Source organism: Tigriopus californicus, chromosome 12 (genome assembly GCF_007210705.1).
Source record: "Tigriopus californicus strain San Diego chromosome 12, Tcal_SD_v2.1, whole genome shotgun sequence".
NCBI lineage: Eukaryota > Metazoa > Arthropoda > Copepoda > Harpacticoida > Harpacticidae > Tigriopus > Tigriopus californicus.
This window is the reverse complement of record NC_081451.1, coordinates 15474232-15492091: the sequence shown is the minus strand read 5'-3', so window position 1 is coordinate 15492091 and position 17860 is coordinate 15474232. Positions and strand designations below refer to the sequence as shown.

The following is a 17860-nucleotide window of genomic DNA, read 5'->3' as shown; positions in this document are numbered from 1 at the left end:
AACATGGAAAAGTATGAACGCATCTTAGACCTCTCATATTCGGGCAAGAACTGCTGCAAGTCAACTTTAGAGGCTGGATGAGAATGTCTTGACGAGATATTCATCTGTGCACAGTGTCAAACAGCTAGGTTAAGACACTCTGCGATCAATGCAGCCAAGGGCGATTATTATGAATAAAATCAGTATATTTATGTGAAGAGAGACAAGGGCAATTTTTATTGTGTACATAAAGTATGCGAAAAATCGCCTTGAGATCCGTAGTTTTCTGTTATCATTTAATTTATGGTCACGCTGTAAGTTGGTGCATAAGGGGCCCCTATGCACGCTAAACGAGTTAAGCAATCATCTTAATGAGAACTCGAGTGGTTAACAGTGCGTTTCTATCCTCAAGTTGGATATGGTCTGGTTTTGGTCATTTAAGTCGGTTATGCAAAGCTTTTTCGCAGGCTTTGAGAGATGGATGGTTTGCCAGGAAAAGCGTTTAGTGCACTATGATATGGCCACTCCAATGGCGAGAAATCCGTGGAAAAAGGGAGTGCCAAACTTCTCTCGGTGAGAGCGAGAAGTTTTCTTCATCATTGCAAGTAGCGAAAGTTCTGCACTCACGACAGGAACGTGTCACAAATGTAATTTTATTTGGTCTTTGAGATAGAGGCAGAGTCTTGCCTTTTTTCTTCACACCGTCGCTGTGACTTGACTCACCAAGTTACCAAACCGCAGGGCGAAATTGATTTTCCACCATTTCAACTTGGAACGTGACATTTCAGTTCTGGACCTTCAGGCACGTATTCAATCAAAGAATCATCAAAAGAGGGGTCTTCTGAAAGCCTGCACATGATTACCTTGGGACGGAATGGTCCATCATTTGCACATCAATTGATTCTTCTAGGCGCACCAAGAGATAGTTACGTACACGCAACCTATATTATATTGGGAGGTTCACTTGTTTTTATGCACTAATGTTAAATAGTACATTTCAAAAATAGTGGTTTCAAGGCATAGTACAAAACAACAAGCCAGGCGTTTTTCTTACTAGAATTATGCATACATCCGTAGGGGGCCAAGCAAGTCGTAGGAGGCTCTTAAGTATGAACTATGGCCTTTATCAACCGAAGCTGGATTAACAAAAGTGTTGTATAACCCTTTTCACAAAGGCCGACTCATTTGTCACACTCACTCGGTTTTACCGACGGAAGCGTGAGCAAATCGACGAATTCCGACGACTCCTTCTGTTGTTTCCCAAGCTGAGGCCCAGAAAGGTCCTTGTTCCAATTTGGATATTCTTCAGATATTTGCTGGTGGCATTCTCATTAGACATGGTACGTACTGCCTCCCAAGACCCGGAGGAATAAAAGCAAACATCAGAGCAATGTACTATTCACTATGGAGTGCTTTTGACTATAATTGCTGATTATGGAAGAGTCATTGGACAGAACAGAGGTACCAGTCCCTTTCACAGCTTAATTGGAACCTTGCAGTCTACTGCATTGGGTTCTTTTTGGCCAGTGTTGACCGTCTTCATTCAAATGTACAAGACAGCGGGAAAATATTTTTACTTCGTTATTATTTTTGATACAGGAAATAGATAGAACTCCTTGGAATTGTAAGCCTTTTGTTTCAGTGATGTTGGAGATCACGGGGTTGTTAAATCTACGCCAGATGGAAAATAAACATAATGTTTTTTGTTGACAAAGCTCATCGTCAAGTACTATATCTCAAAATTAAATGTGAAACAACCGGCTAGTATTCGTGGAATTTTAGAAATGCCGCTTTACATTTTTTGTGTGGTCAAGCCCTATTATATTTTTCAATTCTGTGATCGTGTGTTGGATGAAAAAATATCACACACCAACAAAACAAATCTTATTAAATTTGAGCAAATCTTACATTTGCACTTCATGACGGCTGTTTCTTGAAAATTAAAGCTTGCTTTCATAAAAAGACTCCAAAGAAACAATAATAATGCAAGATTGGTCACAAGTATTGCTTGTATGCCTTTTTAGCTCCGTTTGTTTTGGGCGTACCCTCGATATCAAATGCTACTCATGATCATGAACAGATTGCTCAATGGATTGCTTGCCACAAAACTAACTTCTATGAATCCGGATATTCAGTTTTTTGTTTGCATCATGTTTTGCTTAATACGCCCTTATCGGGGTTTAAATGTGTACACATAAGATCATTTTGGGAATGCAACTCGGTAGCTTGAGACAGTAAATTCTCATTTACTTAACATGCTGTAATTTTCCACCTATGGGATTAACAATGGACCATTCTAGTGGAGCTCATCAATACGATCTCAACAACCAAAACTCGCTCAGGAAATGGTGTGCTGATGTTCAACATCTGTTAGAAATTGGACCAGAAAAGGTCCGTCGGAAGATAATCAAATAGGAAAAAACTCCTGTGCAAACTATGAGACCTAATGCCTTTGTATGTTCAGCCTATCTGGATCAATATACACCCGGAAAAGATGGGTCAATTTTAGAAGGATCAATACAGCTCAATAGGGCTGCCGAATTTTCTCGTCCGGATCAGTTGTGACACTGATAAAGGAGATGTATTGTGCGTACGTAATGCATTCATTCAAGCAAAGAAACACGAATTACGCACGGAACAGCTGGTTAGCAAAGCCCCCCTCTGTTCCTGAGTGGCCTTTAATCCCATGACGATTAGCCTCATATCAATCAAATGTCATGGTGGTCACGATAGAAAGGCATTTATTAATTCCAACACCTGGGAGTCTATCCTTAACTGTCCCTTCATCAAGTTTGAAACAAGTCGCAATTGATGACAGGTTTCGGGGACTCGATCAAAATGTTCCGATGTTTGCGCAACTTACCCATCAATAAGTGCGACGTCTTTGAGTGCACTTTCCCACTGCATATATCCATTGCCCTTGGTGAACTTGCTCATGGAAGAGGAACCCGACACAATCATAAGAATCTTCATCAAAAAGTTCGATTCTAATAAGCCACACACAGTCTTAGTCTTTGAAAACGGCTGTGATAAGCAGAATCCACGCAACCTCACACAGACACTGTTTCTTCAAAGTAGGAAAAGGGCTTCATGAATGATGACGGAAAATTGAATTGGCTACTGGTTTGGAAAACCGAACCAAACGAAGTCCAATGCCTTTAGAAAAATGAAGGCCTGTGATGAAAGACAGTCAATAAGAGGCCCAAAAGCTCTATAGATCTCTGCAGTCATCCAATAATTTGAAGTGTTATGAAGAATGCCTGACGTAGAGATAGAGACAATTTCAAATATTTCTTTAAAGTTTTTTTTTAAAGTTACTCTTCTTGCTTGTCATTAAAACTTCGTTTGGTCAAACGTTATGGAAAATTTTGAGATCCCTTTGCCATATTCAGTCACTTATCTTTCGTGCATTTTCATTATTCATTGAGCAATGATAATTATCTTTGTTCCATATATCCAATTCATCGTGATCTATTTTAAGGTTCTGAGCAAATATTTCAACGATATTTGAGGACCAAAATGCCAAAACAGGGAAAGGTTGCTCCGTTTGACTACCAATAGCCATTCACATTATGTAGTGACTTACACAAAAATCAAGAAACTCAATACCAGACAGAACACCATTCAACTATAACAAGTAAGGACGAGCCTCCGATAACCTCATGTTAATCGTCCGCTAACTTTACACCGACTGGCCTTTATAACAAGCAAGCCTCCGTCAAACCTAGCGTTCCTTGGCCTTGGCAGACAGGGTTGCTGTTTTTTCTCAATATCAGGGAAAAAGACCGTGGAACGAAAAAAAGATGTCTGGAACTCATATGAAAATTTTTGGTAACGGTTTCTGTCAGATAATGAGATTTGATTGCCCTGCAAGGGAAAATGTTTCAATTCTTTCAAATGTTGGCAACACTGTCTGGTCGAGAGAAACCGAGGAAAGGTATGAGTTCGGGTATTAGGAACATGCTCATTGCTCGATGAACCTGGTCCACCGACAGAGACCCCAACAAGAGGGATTTGTAGCCTGTCCAGTTGTCAATCACACAAATGGGTATTTCCTCAGACATCCCTTGTACAATAGACTGATTGTTGATAACGTCGCTATCGATTTGGACATACAGGTATGTTCCATGAAATATAGGCATCAAGTGAACCGTCTGGAACGTCGGTCAAGTTGTTTTCCACGGCACTTTATCATCGTTCCATGGATCATTCCAATCCACCTTCCTCACGTTCCTTTCAAAAACACACAGAGAATGTTGTTGAGACAAATGGATCCAATCCTCGTGAGAAACAGAAGCACTTTGACCGATATCATTCAATAATGTATTCCTTTTCCGGGAACAACATTCCAAAAGGGAAAACACTTCAATGCTCTCTTTGGCCACAATTGCAAACACGTGGAAATGGTTCGTTTCAATCACTAAGCGAAGTTTATTGAAGGTTGGTGCGATAGTTTGGCAATGTTTTCCGATAGCTTATTTCAATCAAGATATTAGGGTCATCATTGGATTACTTACTCAATAACTTAAAAGATTCATTCAAGTGAACATTTCTCTTGTACCCTACAAAACGACATTATTGATGATAAATCAGAATAGCAAGTACTCACAGACACTTCTGATTCGAATATCTGTTTCCTAAAACAAGACATAGGCCATCGTATCGATCAAGTGGCCTATGAAGAAGCTTATTCTTTCAAAGAACTTAGCCTTTATTGTTTTAGTTTGACTTCTGACGGCGGTATGAAATAAAATATTACATTTTCCGAGGACAAGATTTCTGCCTTTTTAGCTTCGCATCGTAAACCCCTCGGCTACACTAGCTCCTTAAGACCCAAGCAAAAAGGTAATATGTCAGTAGAACATGAGCAACCGCAATTATATTGGACTCTAAGGCACTTCAAATTTATTGAAATAATGGCAATTTCAATGCTTAAATGATGTCGAATTCTCTATCATGGTGCTTTTTTTCAACAACCATCTCTTCCATCTAATTCGGGCCTAAAGGATATGGGCCTCAACAAGCGATTGAAAAGAAAAAGCACCTCAAGAGTTCAGAAGTGGCGAGCAAAAAATCCTTTTGGTTACCTCATGAGCAATTCAGCACGTTTGGAGAACCTCTTTCCCATCCCCATCGTACGTCCGAGCCCTCTTAAAAATGGATATCTGAGCTCTTTCTCATCTCCTATGTTCGTAACCCTTTGGCCTCTTGTATGACAAGCTTCTTCAAAGCTCCCCCAAGAAGGCCACAAAAGCTTGTCGGAGTTTGGATCTATTTAGGGAATCAAACAGATAGTCTGTCTGATAGGGGAATCTCAGTCATTTCAGGCATGCATTTGTTTGTCCACACTCTCAAGGAAGAAACTCTGAAGGAAGCCAGAAGTAGGCTGGTGGAGGGAGTACTGCAGTGAGGGACTCAATACCAAAGTAATGGAGTCCATTACAGATTTAGGAGCTATTCGGCGATAAAAGAGAACAACATTGTGAGAGCAAAACCTTGTTTCATGAAGACAAACGACGCCAAGGGGAATTGGATGGCGTTCTCATTCTTAGGACTCTGGCACATTGTATATAGAACCATGTTTGAAAACAGATAAAACAGATACCCTTTACACAAGAGTGGGGAGGTCGCTCATTCAAGAATAACTGCTATTTGAACGAGTCTGATAAAAAGGAACACTTTTATGAAGATTTGAGGTTTTCCAATAATCTTATTTCATTGGACCTTGTTATACTACGAATAGCAGGCGTTATGTTGTTTCGTTGAAAAAATCTTTTAAAAAGATTGCATTGATGTTGTTTGGCATAGTCTCCAAAAACAAAATTTATTCAACCGAATACTCTAAATGTGATAGTATTGTGGGCTCTAATTTAGTTCTATCCGTGAGGCTGATTCCATTTAAATATAATTATTAAGAAAAAAATACCTTTTGTAGCCTCATTCACATAATTAAAATTGCTATTTTTTTGTGAAAAATATTGGAAGAGCAACAATCCTTATTTCATCTTTGGCTGATTCGTTGGAACAGTAAATTCTAAGGTGAGACTGTTTTTGGACTAACAAACGCCTCGTCATGTTTCTTCAGTCATAGGCCAATTCATATCGCCATTATTGCTTTTCTTTAAATGGAATACATCAATACAAGAGATTTTGAAAACTAAAAAAAAACATGCAGCATGTAGGAATTAAAATCGTTTGCAGCTCACAATATCATTTGTGGCATGAACATCCGTTATCATTTGAATAAGTTTTTCTTCATTGTTATTCCTTTTGTAGGTGTAAAACACGAATTGGTTTTATTTTTTGGCTTTCTATTTGGTTCTGTTTCTGTCATGCTTAACTTGCATACTAATTTGGAGCAAAGAAAGCCATGAATAGGTCACCTTGGGTTCAATATCCAACCCGAAAAAAAGTGAGTTTTTTAAGGGTGATATAAAGCCAATTTATTTTTCGGTGTGCCGATTTCTATTTGAGTTTTTTAGATATCATGAAAGCAAGAAGTTTTCTGAAGATTCACGTCTTGCAGTGGGTAATGACTTTTAGTTCCAACATTTATTTCTAGGCCAGGGATAACCTATACCGATTTTTTAGAGTGAAAGCTCTAAAGTGTGCACACGAGCGTGCAAATGCTGATTTTTCTAATCGATTTCTCGGCATCACTTCGATTTTATTTTTAAAGTCATCCAGGTGAGAGAAATTGCACCAATAAATGTTCCACAATTCTTTGAACACAAATCAAATTCAGGTGTTAACTAAAAAGCAAGGGGCATCCTTGGATTCGAAACTTCCTGAAACCAACAGTACAAGGACCAAATATAGCTATCGAATTGTGTCAATTAAGGGTCCCCTATTAAACATCAGAGTATTCTAAATAATAATAAAACTTATAATATATACAATCTTTATTGAGACTCTTGGCCATGTCATAGCATAAATATATAAAGGAAAATTAGGTGCATAATTTGATGACTAATTTCAATTGCAGAAAGATGTTCACGGAACAACCTGAACAAATTTTAAGTTGGTCGTGCACTTGTTATGAAACTTTGGTTCTCACTCTGGGAATGTCGCTCACACATCAAGTCACACAACAACATCTCTTTTCCACGAGCCTTTTTGAGTGGCTTGCATTCATGAAACGTTACTTCTTGGAATGGGTTAACAATGTCCTAAACTGCTTTTGGTACTTCTAATTCATTAAAACATTCAAAAGAAAATTAATGGAGAAGATTGAAGGCTTGCTGGGGTACCGTATTGGTAGAGCAACCGCTTTCCAATTAGCTGATCCTGGTTCGATCCAAGGGAAGCCAAGTCCATGCTTCTTTGCGGTGTTTAAATTACAGCATAATTTGCTGCCTTAACAGCTTAAATGGGCGAACCTGCGATCATTCCCGAAAGAGAGAGGTAATAATTAATGTTGCACGTTTGGTTGCGACAACGGAGCGGGAATATCCCTTAATTGGGACACCCATCTTCATCAGAAGCAAGCCGAGTGAGAGAGCTGTCTTCTGACTCCAAACAAACAATGGAGAAGATTTTGGGGCCTTTTCTTTAAAATATACCCAAAAAGGCAAACAAATCATTTTGTAAATACTGTAATAGTTTCGAAACATAGCTCCACGTGTGGCCTATTCAAGCAGATTTTTAGTTCCACTAAGCCACTTGAGGTTGATTAATCATCAACTTGAAACTGAACTACGTACATGCAAGGCCTCAATTGCAGTAATTTCAATTCATGGGACCCTCTGGTCTTATCCCACTGATATGGTATTAATTGATGCCAAAGTGTAGCTTCTCTGACCTGTGCTTTATTCAACAGCATTTGCAAATTCGTTCTGACTCTAAAACAAACGACTTGTTGTTCTCTGATACCGGTGGTATCCTTTTGGAGCACCTCAAAGACTGCGTGTAATGAAAATAAAAGGAGTCAACTTGCAGTAATGGCTCTATTAGTTGATTTTTGATTTTAAGTCTAACACAAATGTCCTGATTACAATTAGGGGTCAGCCTCGAAATAAGTGGGCGTAAATCAATATTGACGTTGTTTCTTACTGGAGCCTGAAGTCAAAGGTTGCTCACAGAGTGAATTGGAGTTCTTTTTTGCCCAACATGTTTGTGACACGAATCCCTTGGGTAGAAAATATTGAAGCAGAAGCCATAGTTGTGATGGAGATCCATGAAGCCGATACATCAGTGCGACATGTTTTAAGGTTGCTTTGAAGACAGCCTACCTCAGTGGATTGGCTCCCTCTAGCTCATCTTAAGCTTCGCAACTTCACAGCTATTTCATTATTGTAACCGAAACTCTGCGGGTCTTGAGCCGCCAGAGCCAGTTAAGACAGAGATCTGAAAGGATGTCAATTGTAGGATGTTGGAAACAGAGAACAACAGATATCCCAAAACGGACGCTAATACTTCTGGTAGCAAAAGACACGGAACCTCTGAACACCAGACTTGTGTCAGTTACTTATAAAATGTCATTGATTACAACTATAGATATATGGGTTTGCAATGTTATTGTTATTGTCAAACACGCTGGAATTTCATGAGATTGATTTGTCTTAAGCCTATTAAAAAATGCGCAGAAAAAAATTTAAAATAAAACACCGTGTACTGATGTGACAATTTTTATCTAAGAATGATTTAAAAGCCTGTCCATTAAATAGCGCTGCATGGGTGAGAATGAAATTGCAATTTGTAATTGCTTACCATTGCAATTACTCTGAGCTCAGCTATAATTAATTACAATAAAAAATACATGAAAAATGCGATCGCATTTGTGTAATTGCAATTACAACCCAGGTCTGGTAAACACGGAATCTCTTCATCACGGGACGTGACAAAATGCCGGTCAAAGCAAATGTTTCAATATGCCAATTTCTTCAATTGGTTCCGACCAAATCACTTTCCTTTGAAAATATCCTCATTGGCGTTCAGGAATATAGTGGGGAATGGACCTTATATTTTTACGTACGGTAGAGCGGTTTTGAAGAATCACTCGAGCAAATTTGGTATTAAATAAAACCAAATAATACGAAGTTTGTTAGAGCAAGAAAAATGTCAGCTAATTCAGGGCTCGTTGTTCCATGTTCAGAACAGAGAGGTTGTTCAAGATTTGACTTAAACCCAATTTTCTGCCTTCTTCAAACATTTGTTTAAAAAACATAGATCCTTAAGGAGGGATTTGCCCAAGATCCCCTGGGATGGTGGAATTTCATGTTTGGTGATTATTTGCTAAAGTGGTTGGTTGGTTGGTCATATATTTCAAGACATTTGTGAGCAAAAGATAAACCCTGATACGTACGTAACAAGGGCAAATAGAAAAATATTTGTGAAATAATCTTACACAAATAGTGATGACTGAATGAAAAAGAGCAATACAGCTGTATATATATCTCACATTTCCTCTTTGGACTAAAGAAGGCTGCGTATTGGAAAGGGCACCTTGTAAGAGGTTGAGTGAAAAGTGTTTAATCTTCCGCGGAAATAAGTTGCCCAATTATTCCAAATTGAATGGAATGGAACAAAACTTTTCCAAACTTCCTTGATAGCGTTTGATCAAGAATGGTTTTCTTTTCATTTTCTAATAATGACCGCGTTAAGACGAATCTGTAACAAAAGTTTGATCACTCATTTTTTGGGCTTGCTTGAGTAAAGTTGCTAATGTGACCACAAAGTTAAAAAAAAAATCTTTGCTCTTGAAACAATTCTACGTAGATGAGAACGCACTTTAATTAGAATTTCCACTTGACACAGCCTGTGTTGAAAAAACAAATATATCAATGCACCTTTCTGCAGAATATTTGTTTCCTTTGTAGTTGAAGACTTACTACATTGAATGTCTCTCCGTTGCTGTAACAACTCTTTGGTAGTTAATCAGTGATTATGAAACTCATTCAACGTGATTTTGAATATTGCTAGAAATTAGCCACGGGAGAGCTCGCTCAAGTCTAGCTCGTTTGTCTTTTACAAAATTCTGAAGACGTTGAAAACGCCCTCGAGTTGGTCACCCTTACAACGAGCTCTCGAGCTGGGCAATATTCAATGTGATGTCCACTTTGACGTTCTCAAACTCGGGATATGCACACAATTTCTTGAAATGTCAGACTATTCCAGTTTTTTTTTTTTAATCAAACCTCCAAAAGAAATTCAACATCGCATTTTCACTCTTTAATTGTTCAAGGATGAAAGCACATATGTTGAGAATCTATCCAAAATCTGCATCTTGGATCGGTTCTTATTACCGAAGCAGTTCATAAAGCAAAAAAAAGTTCAATGTCAATAAAAATGGTGCTTATTTCAGGATTATTCCTTTACCCGTGGGTCTTGTTATGATATTTCACAACACCAACAAAATGACAAACCAGTATAAAAGTTTGAAACACAACTAGTAGGGCGTATGCAGGCGTTGATCCAGTGGCAGGATTTAAGTGAGATTGAGATAAGAATTCCCGGTCAACCTTATATTCAAGGGTTAGCCACATCAGCCAACTCTAATTCGTTGGTCGATCAAATAATATATAAAAATAAAAGTTAAGTAAATTTAATAAATTTTTCGTCTTTAACTGCTGGAATTCCAATCCCAGTAGCGGTAAGGAAGTCCGCAAAAAAGTGAAAAAAATTGATATAACTCTTCAGTACTTACGACACGGGGAGGATGACCCCGGAAGCTGCACTTCCTCGTCGCATGGGTGAACTCATTGTTAAAGACGATCTAATATCGTCAGTCAAAGTCATCGATATGCACTCTCTTGGAAAGTTGACAATGGTGTGTATTCACAATCCTTCAAACCGGTCTTGCTCTCACCACGCCACCTGCAAGAGACCGAGGAAGAAAATGTCAAATCGCCGACCTTGCCAGGGCGTTCAAGATCCTTTCTTTTTTGGGAGGCTATTGTCATCCCATTTCCCGACAAAATGAGTTCTTTTTGTCTGATAGGAACTCAATCATGAGCTCAGTTCGTCCTTCGTCTCACCTTGGTGTCTGAGGCACAAGCGTTTCTCGTGAGCTTTGTAGATTGGGTCAGGCTTCCATCTTCCATTTAAAAGGCTGACTCTGACAATGACTACCGGAGAGTTTTAACCAAGATGAGGTACTGACTGAATGACTGAACACTTTTTCCAATATGCTGATTGATACTTCTGTCACTTGGAGGATCCAACCACTGCCAATTGGGCAAGAATGGAGTTTGTTTCCAATCATACAGGATCCCATTTGCCTTGGAACTTCTTGAATAATACCACACACAGAGAAGCTCTAAGCTTGTTTTCAAGACCCAACTGATTTCAGTCAATTGTTTGCCTGGAGTTTCGACTTGCATAGAAAACTATGAAAACACTTGCTTGATGCCCATTTTGTATCTGATTTAACTTTGGACTAGACTACTTCAAGCGCAAAGGACCAAAAGTGCTCAAAAATACTGTTTTACCCACAATCTTTACACCAGTTCATATCGTCTTTTCCCCAAGAAAAAAATCTAGACCTATGGAAACGTGTGAAGTAGCAAAACGTTTTTGGGCTGGTTAAGCTAGCCGGGCTGCGCCACAATCGCTGTAAGAACTACCATGATTGAAACTCATCTAGTCTCTCCCAATTTTGACTTGAAAATGTTGGCCATTTGAAGGAACAGTTGAGCAATGATATCAAAATATTTTAATCCGGCATTCTTTTTCAAAAAGCTGTCATAACATGGTAAGTGAAAAATAGAAATGTTAAACGGAGCAACTAGATATCATGTGCCAAAATATGGTCAGAAGTAAAAGACGTGGAAACGCTCAATTGAGTCTTGAGAAAGTGTGCTAGTTGGAATTCCCAGAGATTTACACCTCTCTATGCACTCAAGTTCGAGCAGTAATCCACAAAAAACGGATCCCATTTCTGCGATAGAGGGCGCTCAGTTCAAATACATAGGGAGTCAGCGGAGTAGAAAGGTAAACAAAGGTGAACAAACGCCTGTTCACTTTGATCCCCTAACTTCTCAAAGGAAAGGAAAGTGAGTACAAAGGTCCTTGAATCAATTGAAAGGAACATTGTTGTCCGAGTAATGTCACTTGGCTTATACGATCTCTCTATCTAGAAGTAGAAGAGTTCCTCCAGTGTCTTCAATCAAGCTTGCGGGAAAACGAGGAGACAGAACTCTCTCTCTCTCTCTCTCTCTGGTTCTCTTTGTGTGTGGTAACCACTTATATATCAAGCGTCTCGTGTGACGACTTCTTTCATCAAGTAGCAATTCCCAAGGGAAATCGAGGCCCTTCTATCCACAGTCACGAGGCTCCCAATAAAAGACTTACCCCGGGATATTCATTTCATACCAACACAGCTTTGAGATTGTACCTTCTCATGCCTCATCCTCTATTGTTAGAATGGGGCTCGTGTTCTGGCGGATATGTTCCTCCCTGTACTCGAAACCATTATTTTTGATTTGCATTGTTGCGAGACGAAAGGAAATCCACAAATATGCCTAGTTTCAGATGTGTTGTCTTTTCAACCAGTATAGCGTTGGTGATTTATTCAATTTTCCTTTTCTGTGGGGTGGTACATTTTCTGACTCATCTGCCGAGAAATGAATAGGCAAACGCTGTGGTGGGAAATGGGATGAACGGGATCAGACGGATGTCTCTTGGGAGATCCCACGCGAGACGTCCACGGTCAAACAAATGGATAAGCCAGAGGTTTTGCTCTGGCTTTGGAAACAAAACAGCCACGCTCGCTCATCCTTTTACAGGGTTGGGAATGTTTATGCTTATCAGAAAATTCATATTGTTTAATCTTTATTGTTTGGAACGACGTACTACAATCAGACCTTTTTGATTTGCTGGCCAGCGATTTATTTTTAAACAATTGGCTTAGTTATGAAGGGCAGTTAAACCATAATCTACTCATTTCGACCTTAAACGTATTGCTTTGCACTTTTTGCCAATCAAAGATCCAAAATACCAATTAGCTAAAAGAGGTAAAGGAAAATGTGAGGAAAAATATGGCCGGGCATCCTGGTTTTGGAGTATTTTGAGAGGAAGAATTAAGACCAACTTTGCAGTGAGCTTGCAAGTGGCGTGAACCAATTTAATTTTTAATGATTGGGTGAAGTTGTGTAACAAAATTCAAAACCCAATTAAGATCTTGACTCAATATCAGATTAATGTTTGCTTCAACCAGCCGGTAAAATGAAATCTATGACAAATTGAATATATGCCCAATGCAAGTTGGCTGGGTATCATGTCTTTGAGGTATGATGACAGGATCAGCTTTTTTTTGTTTTTTTCCCCTTTGCATCAAAGCGTCATCTTCTGGATACATAGTGATGTATCAAACGAAAAAAGAAGACCCCCTTTTTCCACCAGTAGTTGAGATTTATGTCAAAAACCACTTCCTTCTCACAAAAACTTGAGGTTTTTTTTTTCTAATCTACAGCTCTGCAATAGATTTTCCCAAAAATATCAAATATTCATGGACTTGNGCAAGTTGGCTGGGTATCATGTCTTTAAGGTATGATGACAGGATCAGCTTTTTTTTGTTTTTTTCCCCTTTGCATCAAAGCGTCATCTTCTGGATACATAGTGATGTATCAAACGCAAAAAGAAGACCCCCTTTTTCCACCAGTAGTTGAGATTTATGTCAAAAAGAGCTTCAAAAAGTGGCAATATTTTTTCAATGAAACTTCTCTGGCAATCCAAAGAATAAGTATTTACTAAAATATCCAAGACAAAATAAATTGATGCAAAATCAGCTAGTTTGAGTCATTTAAGTATTTGCTGAATGGTTAGCTCACATCTTTGTTTTGAGAGGTCACTTTTTTAGCTCTTCTTTTATAAAGATTACCTTACTCTCCCAGTCAATCAATTCCGGAAAGGAATCATCTCTCTGCCAATAGATTATGATGAGTGTAGCATTTCTACTCACTTACTGATAAGAAACCACTTCCTTCTCACAAAAACTTGAGGGTTTTTTTTTTCTAATCTACAGCTCTGCAATAGATTTTCCCAAAAATATCAAATATTCATGGACTTGAATGCATTACAAGTGAGTAGTGGCTTCCCTGACAGTGGTAATGTCATCACCTTGATGCCCCTACGACCAATTTGAGGCTCTTGGGAAGGATTGTTGTAAATCATATTCTTAAAGTTTCAACAAAAATTCTGGGCAAGCATCGGAAAACAAAGAGTATAAATCATTTTGATTTTTGTTCTAAGATGAAATTTTAATTAGTGAGCGTACCTTACTTCCTATTGACTTGGAATCAGCCAAAGTTTGGTGATGATCAAATGGAGTCGTGGAATGCTGTATTAACCTTGATAAGTAACAAAAGAAGGGCAGATATTGGTCCAATATCTATTAAAAACAGTTTTTTTTAGCGCTAGATATCTTTTGAAGGGAAGAAAGGTGTGTCCATAAGTGCAATAGAAGCACTGACCTAGATATTACACTCAGCTCTTATTGTTAAATTATGAGATGGTCCTGCGGTAAATAGCAATAACAACATCCCCCATTTTAAGGGTCTGATATTCTCCACCAATGTTTGAAAGGTTGGTTAAGTTTTGGTCCTTCTGCCCAAGCTAATCAAATTTTGTGCTAATTTGCTTGTTCATCATCATCCCTAGTTTCAATTTAAAAATCAATATTGGCTGCTCCAAAAATTACTTTTTCAGTTCCAATTTCTTGTTTTGCAAATGGCACACATTTTAATTTCATATTTTAAGAATGGTTCAACATTTGAAACTGAACAACATAAAATTGACTTTGTCTATTCTGTAATCTATATTTGTACTTCTTGCTTACTTTTGTGCATTTCTAGGTGCACTGGTTGGCCTCAATGTTTTTTAAATATTTAGACCACAAATGACCTCTTTCTCTATGAAAATGCGTGGATGAAACCTGAAAAATATGACCCATTTAAGCAACAGTTGCTGGAAGCCATTTCTTAAAAAAGAGACTTTCCATGATGTAGAAAGGTTACGTGCAATTGCGTGCTTTTTTCACACACTTTAAGGCTCCAAATGGTAAAGATTCCTACTAAACGATAGGCGCAAGCAATAAGTTCTAACAAGTGTGAGGCAGTATGTGCTAGAAAGATCAAAACTTCGTTTTGAAGCGCCGAAAATGCGTTGAGAAGCTTCCAAGGAATTGATTGCTCTCGCAAATGTTAAAACCAAAGTCACGCCCGACCCTGTTCTGCTTTGAAAGAGCGGAGGCGCCTTGAGATATCTAGTGTAAAATGATAGCCCCATAGAATATCATGTCTTTCAGACACAAACAGTTCAGTCTTGTTTCCTTTAACCAAACTGATTAATGTTCTCACGGAAGAAAATTGAAAACTAGGACATTTACTTCGTGTAACTGGCCCACAAATCGTTACAGTTCCAACTACATTTATCAATTTCACCTTAGTCCGACAGAGATCAATTATTCGCCACATACATTTGAATTTTAATATATTCAAATATACACCAATTATGGCTTTTTTGAGAATGCGCCCATTTATGTTTTCAGACGCTCGATCCTGTTTTGGTTGAGCATTAGAATCTTTCACTTCCCAACAAGGTATCACTAGATTTTGACTGAGAACAAACATCTTTTGCAGAATAAAAAAAATGGTCAGGTTATAAAAACCATTCCAGTGTGTAGAATCCGGATATGACAACCTTTTTGGGCAAAATGCATTGGATATTTCTACAAACTTACGCTTTTCTCCTCCAATCATAAAAGTAATATTGAAAGGAAAGAATGAGAGATTGACTTTCCTTTGGAGGTTTAACCAAGAAAACTGCCCGAGTAATAAAATATTATCGAAATTGAAATAAAAGATTACCAACAAAAGAAGCATTATTCGATAAAAAAACCAAGGGCTAGCCGTATCTGCCAACTAGTGGATCTGATAAAATATGTAACAAAAGCTAATTAAGATATATAACTCTTTCTTCTTGAACTGGATGGGATCCCATTCTCAGGACCGATAAGGGAGTCAGCAAAAAACTAGACATAATAGATATATTATGTTTGAGTATTTAGTAGCTTATTGCACTCATTAAACTCATCATCAGTCATCACTATTGTATCAGAATCTATTGAAAAAGTAAGAGGTCGATAATATATGTTATATCCGGAAATAAAATCTTATCTTTTATAGGTTCCTAAGACCGGACTTCCCTGTACTTCTGAAAAGATGAAGTTGGGACTATTCATTGCGCCTTTAGGCATGAACAGCATCTTATCCTAAACATTCAGCTGTGCTCGTGTTCCATGCCCAGCCAGCGCAAGAGATGAATCATTTAGAGCCCATTAGGGATTATTCTCCCTGATCGGCCCAGATCTGTCCGCATGTTCCAAGATCGATTTTAGCCCATCGTGCTCAAGGAAGGAAAGGGAACAAAGCATCTATGTTGGGACCAAAGACGGCACGTGAGCCCAACGGAGTCAGGTGGACCCAATTTTATCGACAAATCAATTTAAGGCAAGATGCGTTTTCTCCCCTGGACCGAAAAGAGCCTTTGAAGAAGGGCGGTGATCGATATTCCTGATCATAATATTCATATATTGGTATGCATTACTAGAGGAAACGGGAAGCTTTAATCTATTCGGCCCTTTGTTGATCCCTTTTGTAGTCTTGCATTCATTATGGGTCTGTCTCAAAAATGCATTACGACCAATCCACTGTGGAAAGGGTTAATGCTCGATTTTTTCATTCATTGAATTGATTTCAACCCCACTTTGTTCCATTTTCAATCTTGGAGAGCAATTCAGACGGAAAGTTGGGATGGAAATTGATTATCATCCAATCCGATCATGAGCTCCCAAGAGCACGCTCAATTTCAGAAGACTATTTCTGGAACTCATTTAAGACGAGATTCCTCGGAATACGCGAGGACAACTTTTTGGGCCATCAAGGATTAGATCAGATTTGATCTGGTGCTATGCTAGCCAACTCTTTCAAACAAGAGATCTTTCCACATGCAATTAGTGAATGGGACACTGATTAGAGCGAAGGGATGTTCCAAATATCCGACTTTGTTGACAGTTTGCCAAAAATAAATTGTTGACCCCAACTGAAAGGCTTCAGGAATCAGGTCAAGCTTGTGATTTTTAGCCTTGATCCCAAGAGGATTCGCCAAATGGAACGTAGTAGTGATACATTGTGTATTCGTACCTCTTTGCAGACATAAGAGAGAGTTTCTGTTTTGAAAACTTTGAGCAAGAGGAAATGTGCCTCTCTAATGAAACTATTGTTGATCTTTCACCCATTCTTGGCTTAAAAAGTAACGTTAATGAGGAGTTTTTCCTTAACAACCATTGCTGTCATTACAATCTTTGTCTAGAAAAATGTTCGCACTCTTTGACTTTGGAACGGCACGCACAATGGTTTGTCAAATTGTGCTTGTTGCATTAGAACCCTTTTTTGCAACGTCACACAACCCGAACAGAACGGGAAGACGCACGGCAGATTGCTAAACAAACCAATCATGACGCGCCATGAAAGCGATTTCTTTTCCGGACACTTTGTGACCCAGGTCACTAATTATACATAAGATTTTGAAAGAATTAGCCTCAAACAACACAATCGCATTATAATTCAATAAAGATGAATCAGCACGATCGGCCCGATCTGTTTCGAATGAAGTTGAACAAGCTTCTGAGACATAGGTGTGGAACCTGACCAAGCGTCAGAATTTTCGCACCGCTTTATATTGTAAATGTTGAATTGTTTATTGTATGGGACCGCCCAAGCTATTTTGAAATGTGCAAGGGGTTTTGGCTGAAGAGAATAAAGAAAGATGGATTAGTGAGAGAAAAAAAGGACGGAGTAAAGATGGACTGGTTAGAGTCACTCCACCATAATTGGGAAATTGAAGCAGGAAAGGAAGGTGACGTCACCATCAAATTTTGAGA

General features: G+C 38.6%; 1 protein-coding gene across 5 annotated transcripts in view; it reads right to left on the bottom strand.

Moving 5' to 3' along the window:
* LOC131892084 (synaptotagmin-15-like) overlaps window positions 1-17860 on the bottom strand; it is a 41328-nt gene that overhangs the window by 13359 nt on the left and 10109 nt on the right. The window contains exons 1-2 of one of the 5 annotated variants that reach the window (XM_059241821.1): window positions 3566-3654; window positions 2843-3065 (exon numbers count right to left, since the gene is read on the bottom strand). The exons of 1 other annotated variant lie outside the window; for it this stretch is intronic. In XM_059241821.1, coding sequence (XP_059097804.1) covers window positions 2843-2952 — 110 coding nt within the window. In that variant the 5' untranslated portion in view covers window positions 2953-3065; window positions 3566-3654. Of the gene's footprint in view, window positions 1-2842; window positions 3066-3565; window positions 3655-10624; window positions 10795-17860 lie in introns of those variants that run through there. 3 more of the 5 variants (XM_059241818.1, XM_059241819.1, XM_059241822.1) reach the window with 3 other exon arrangements.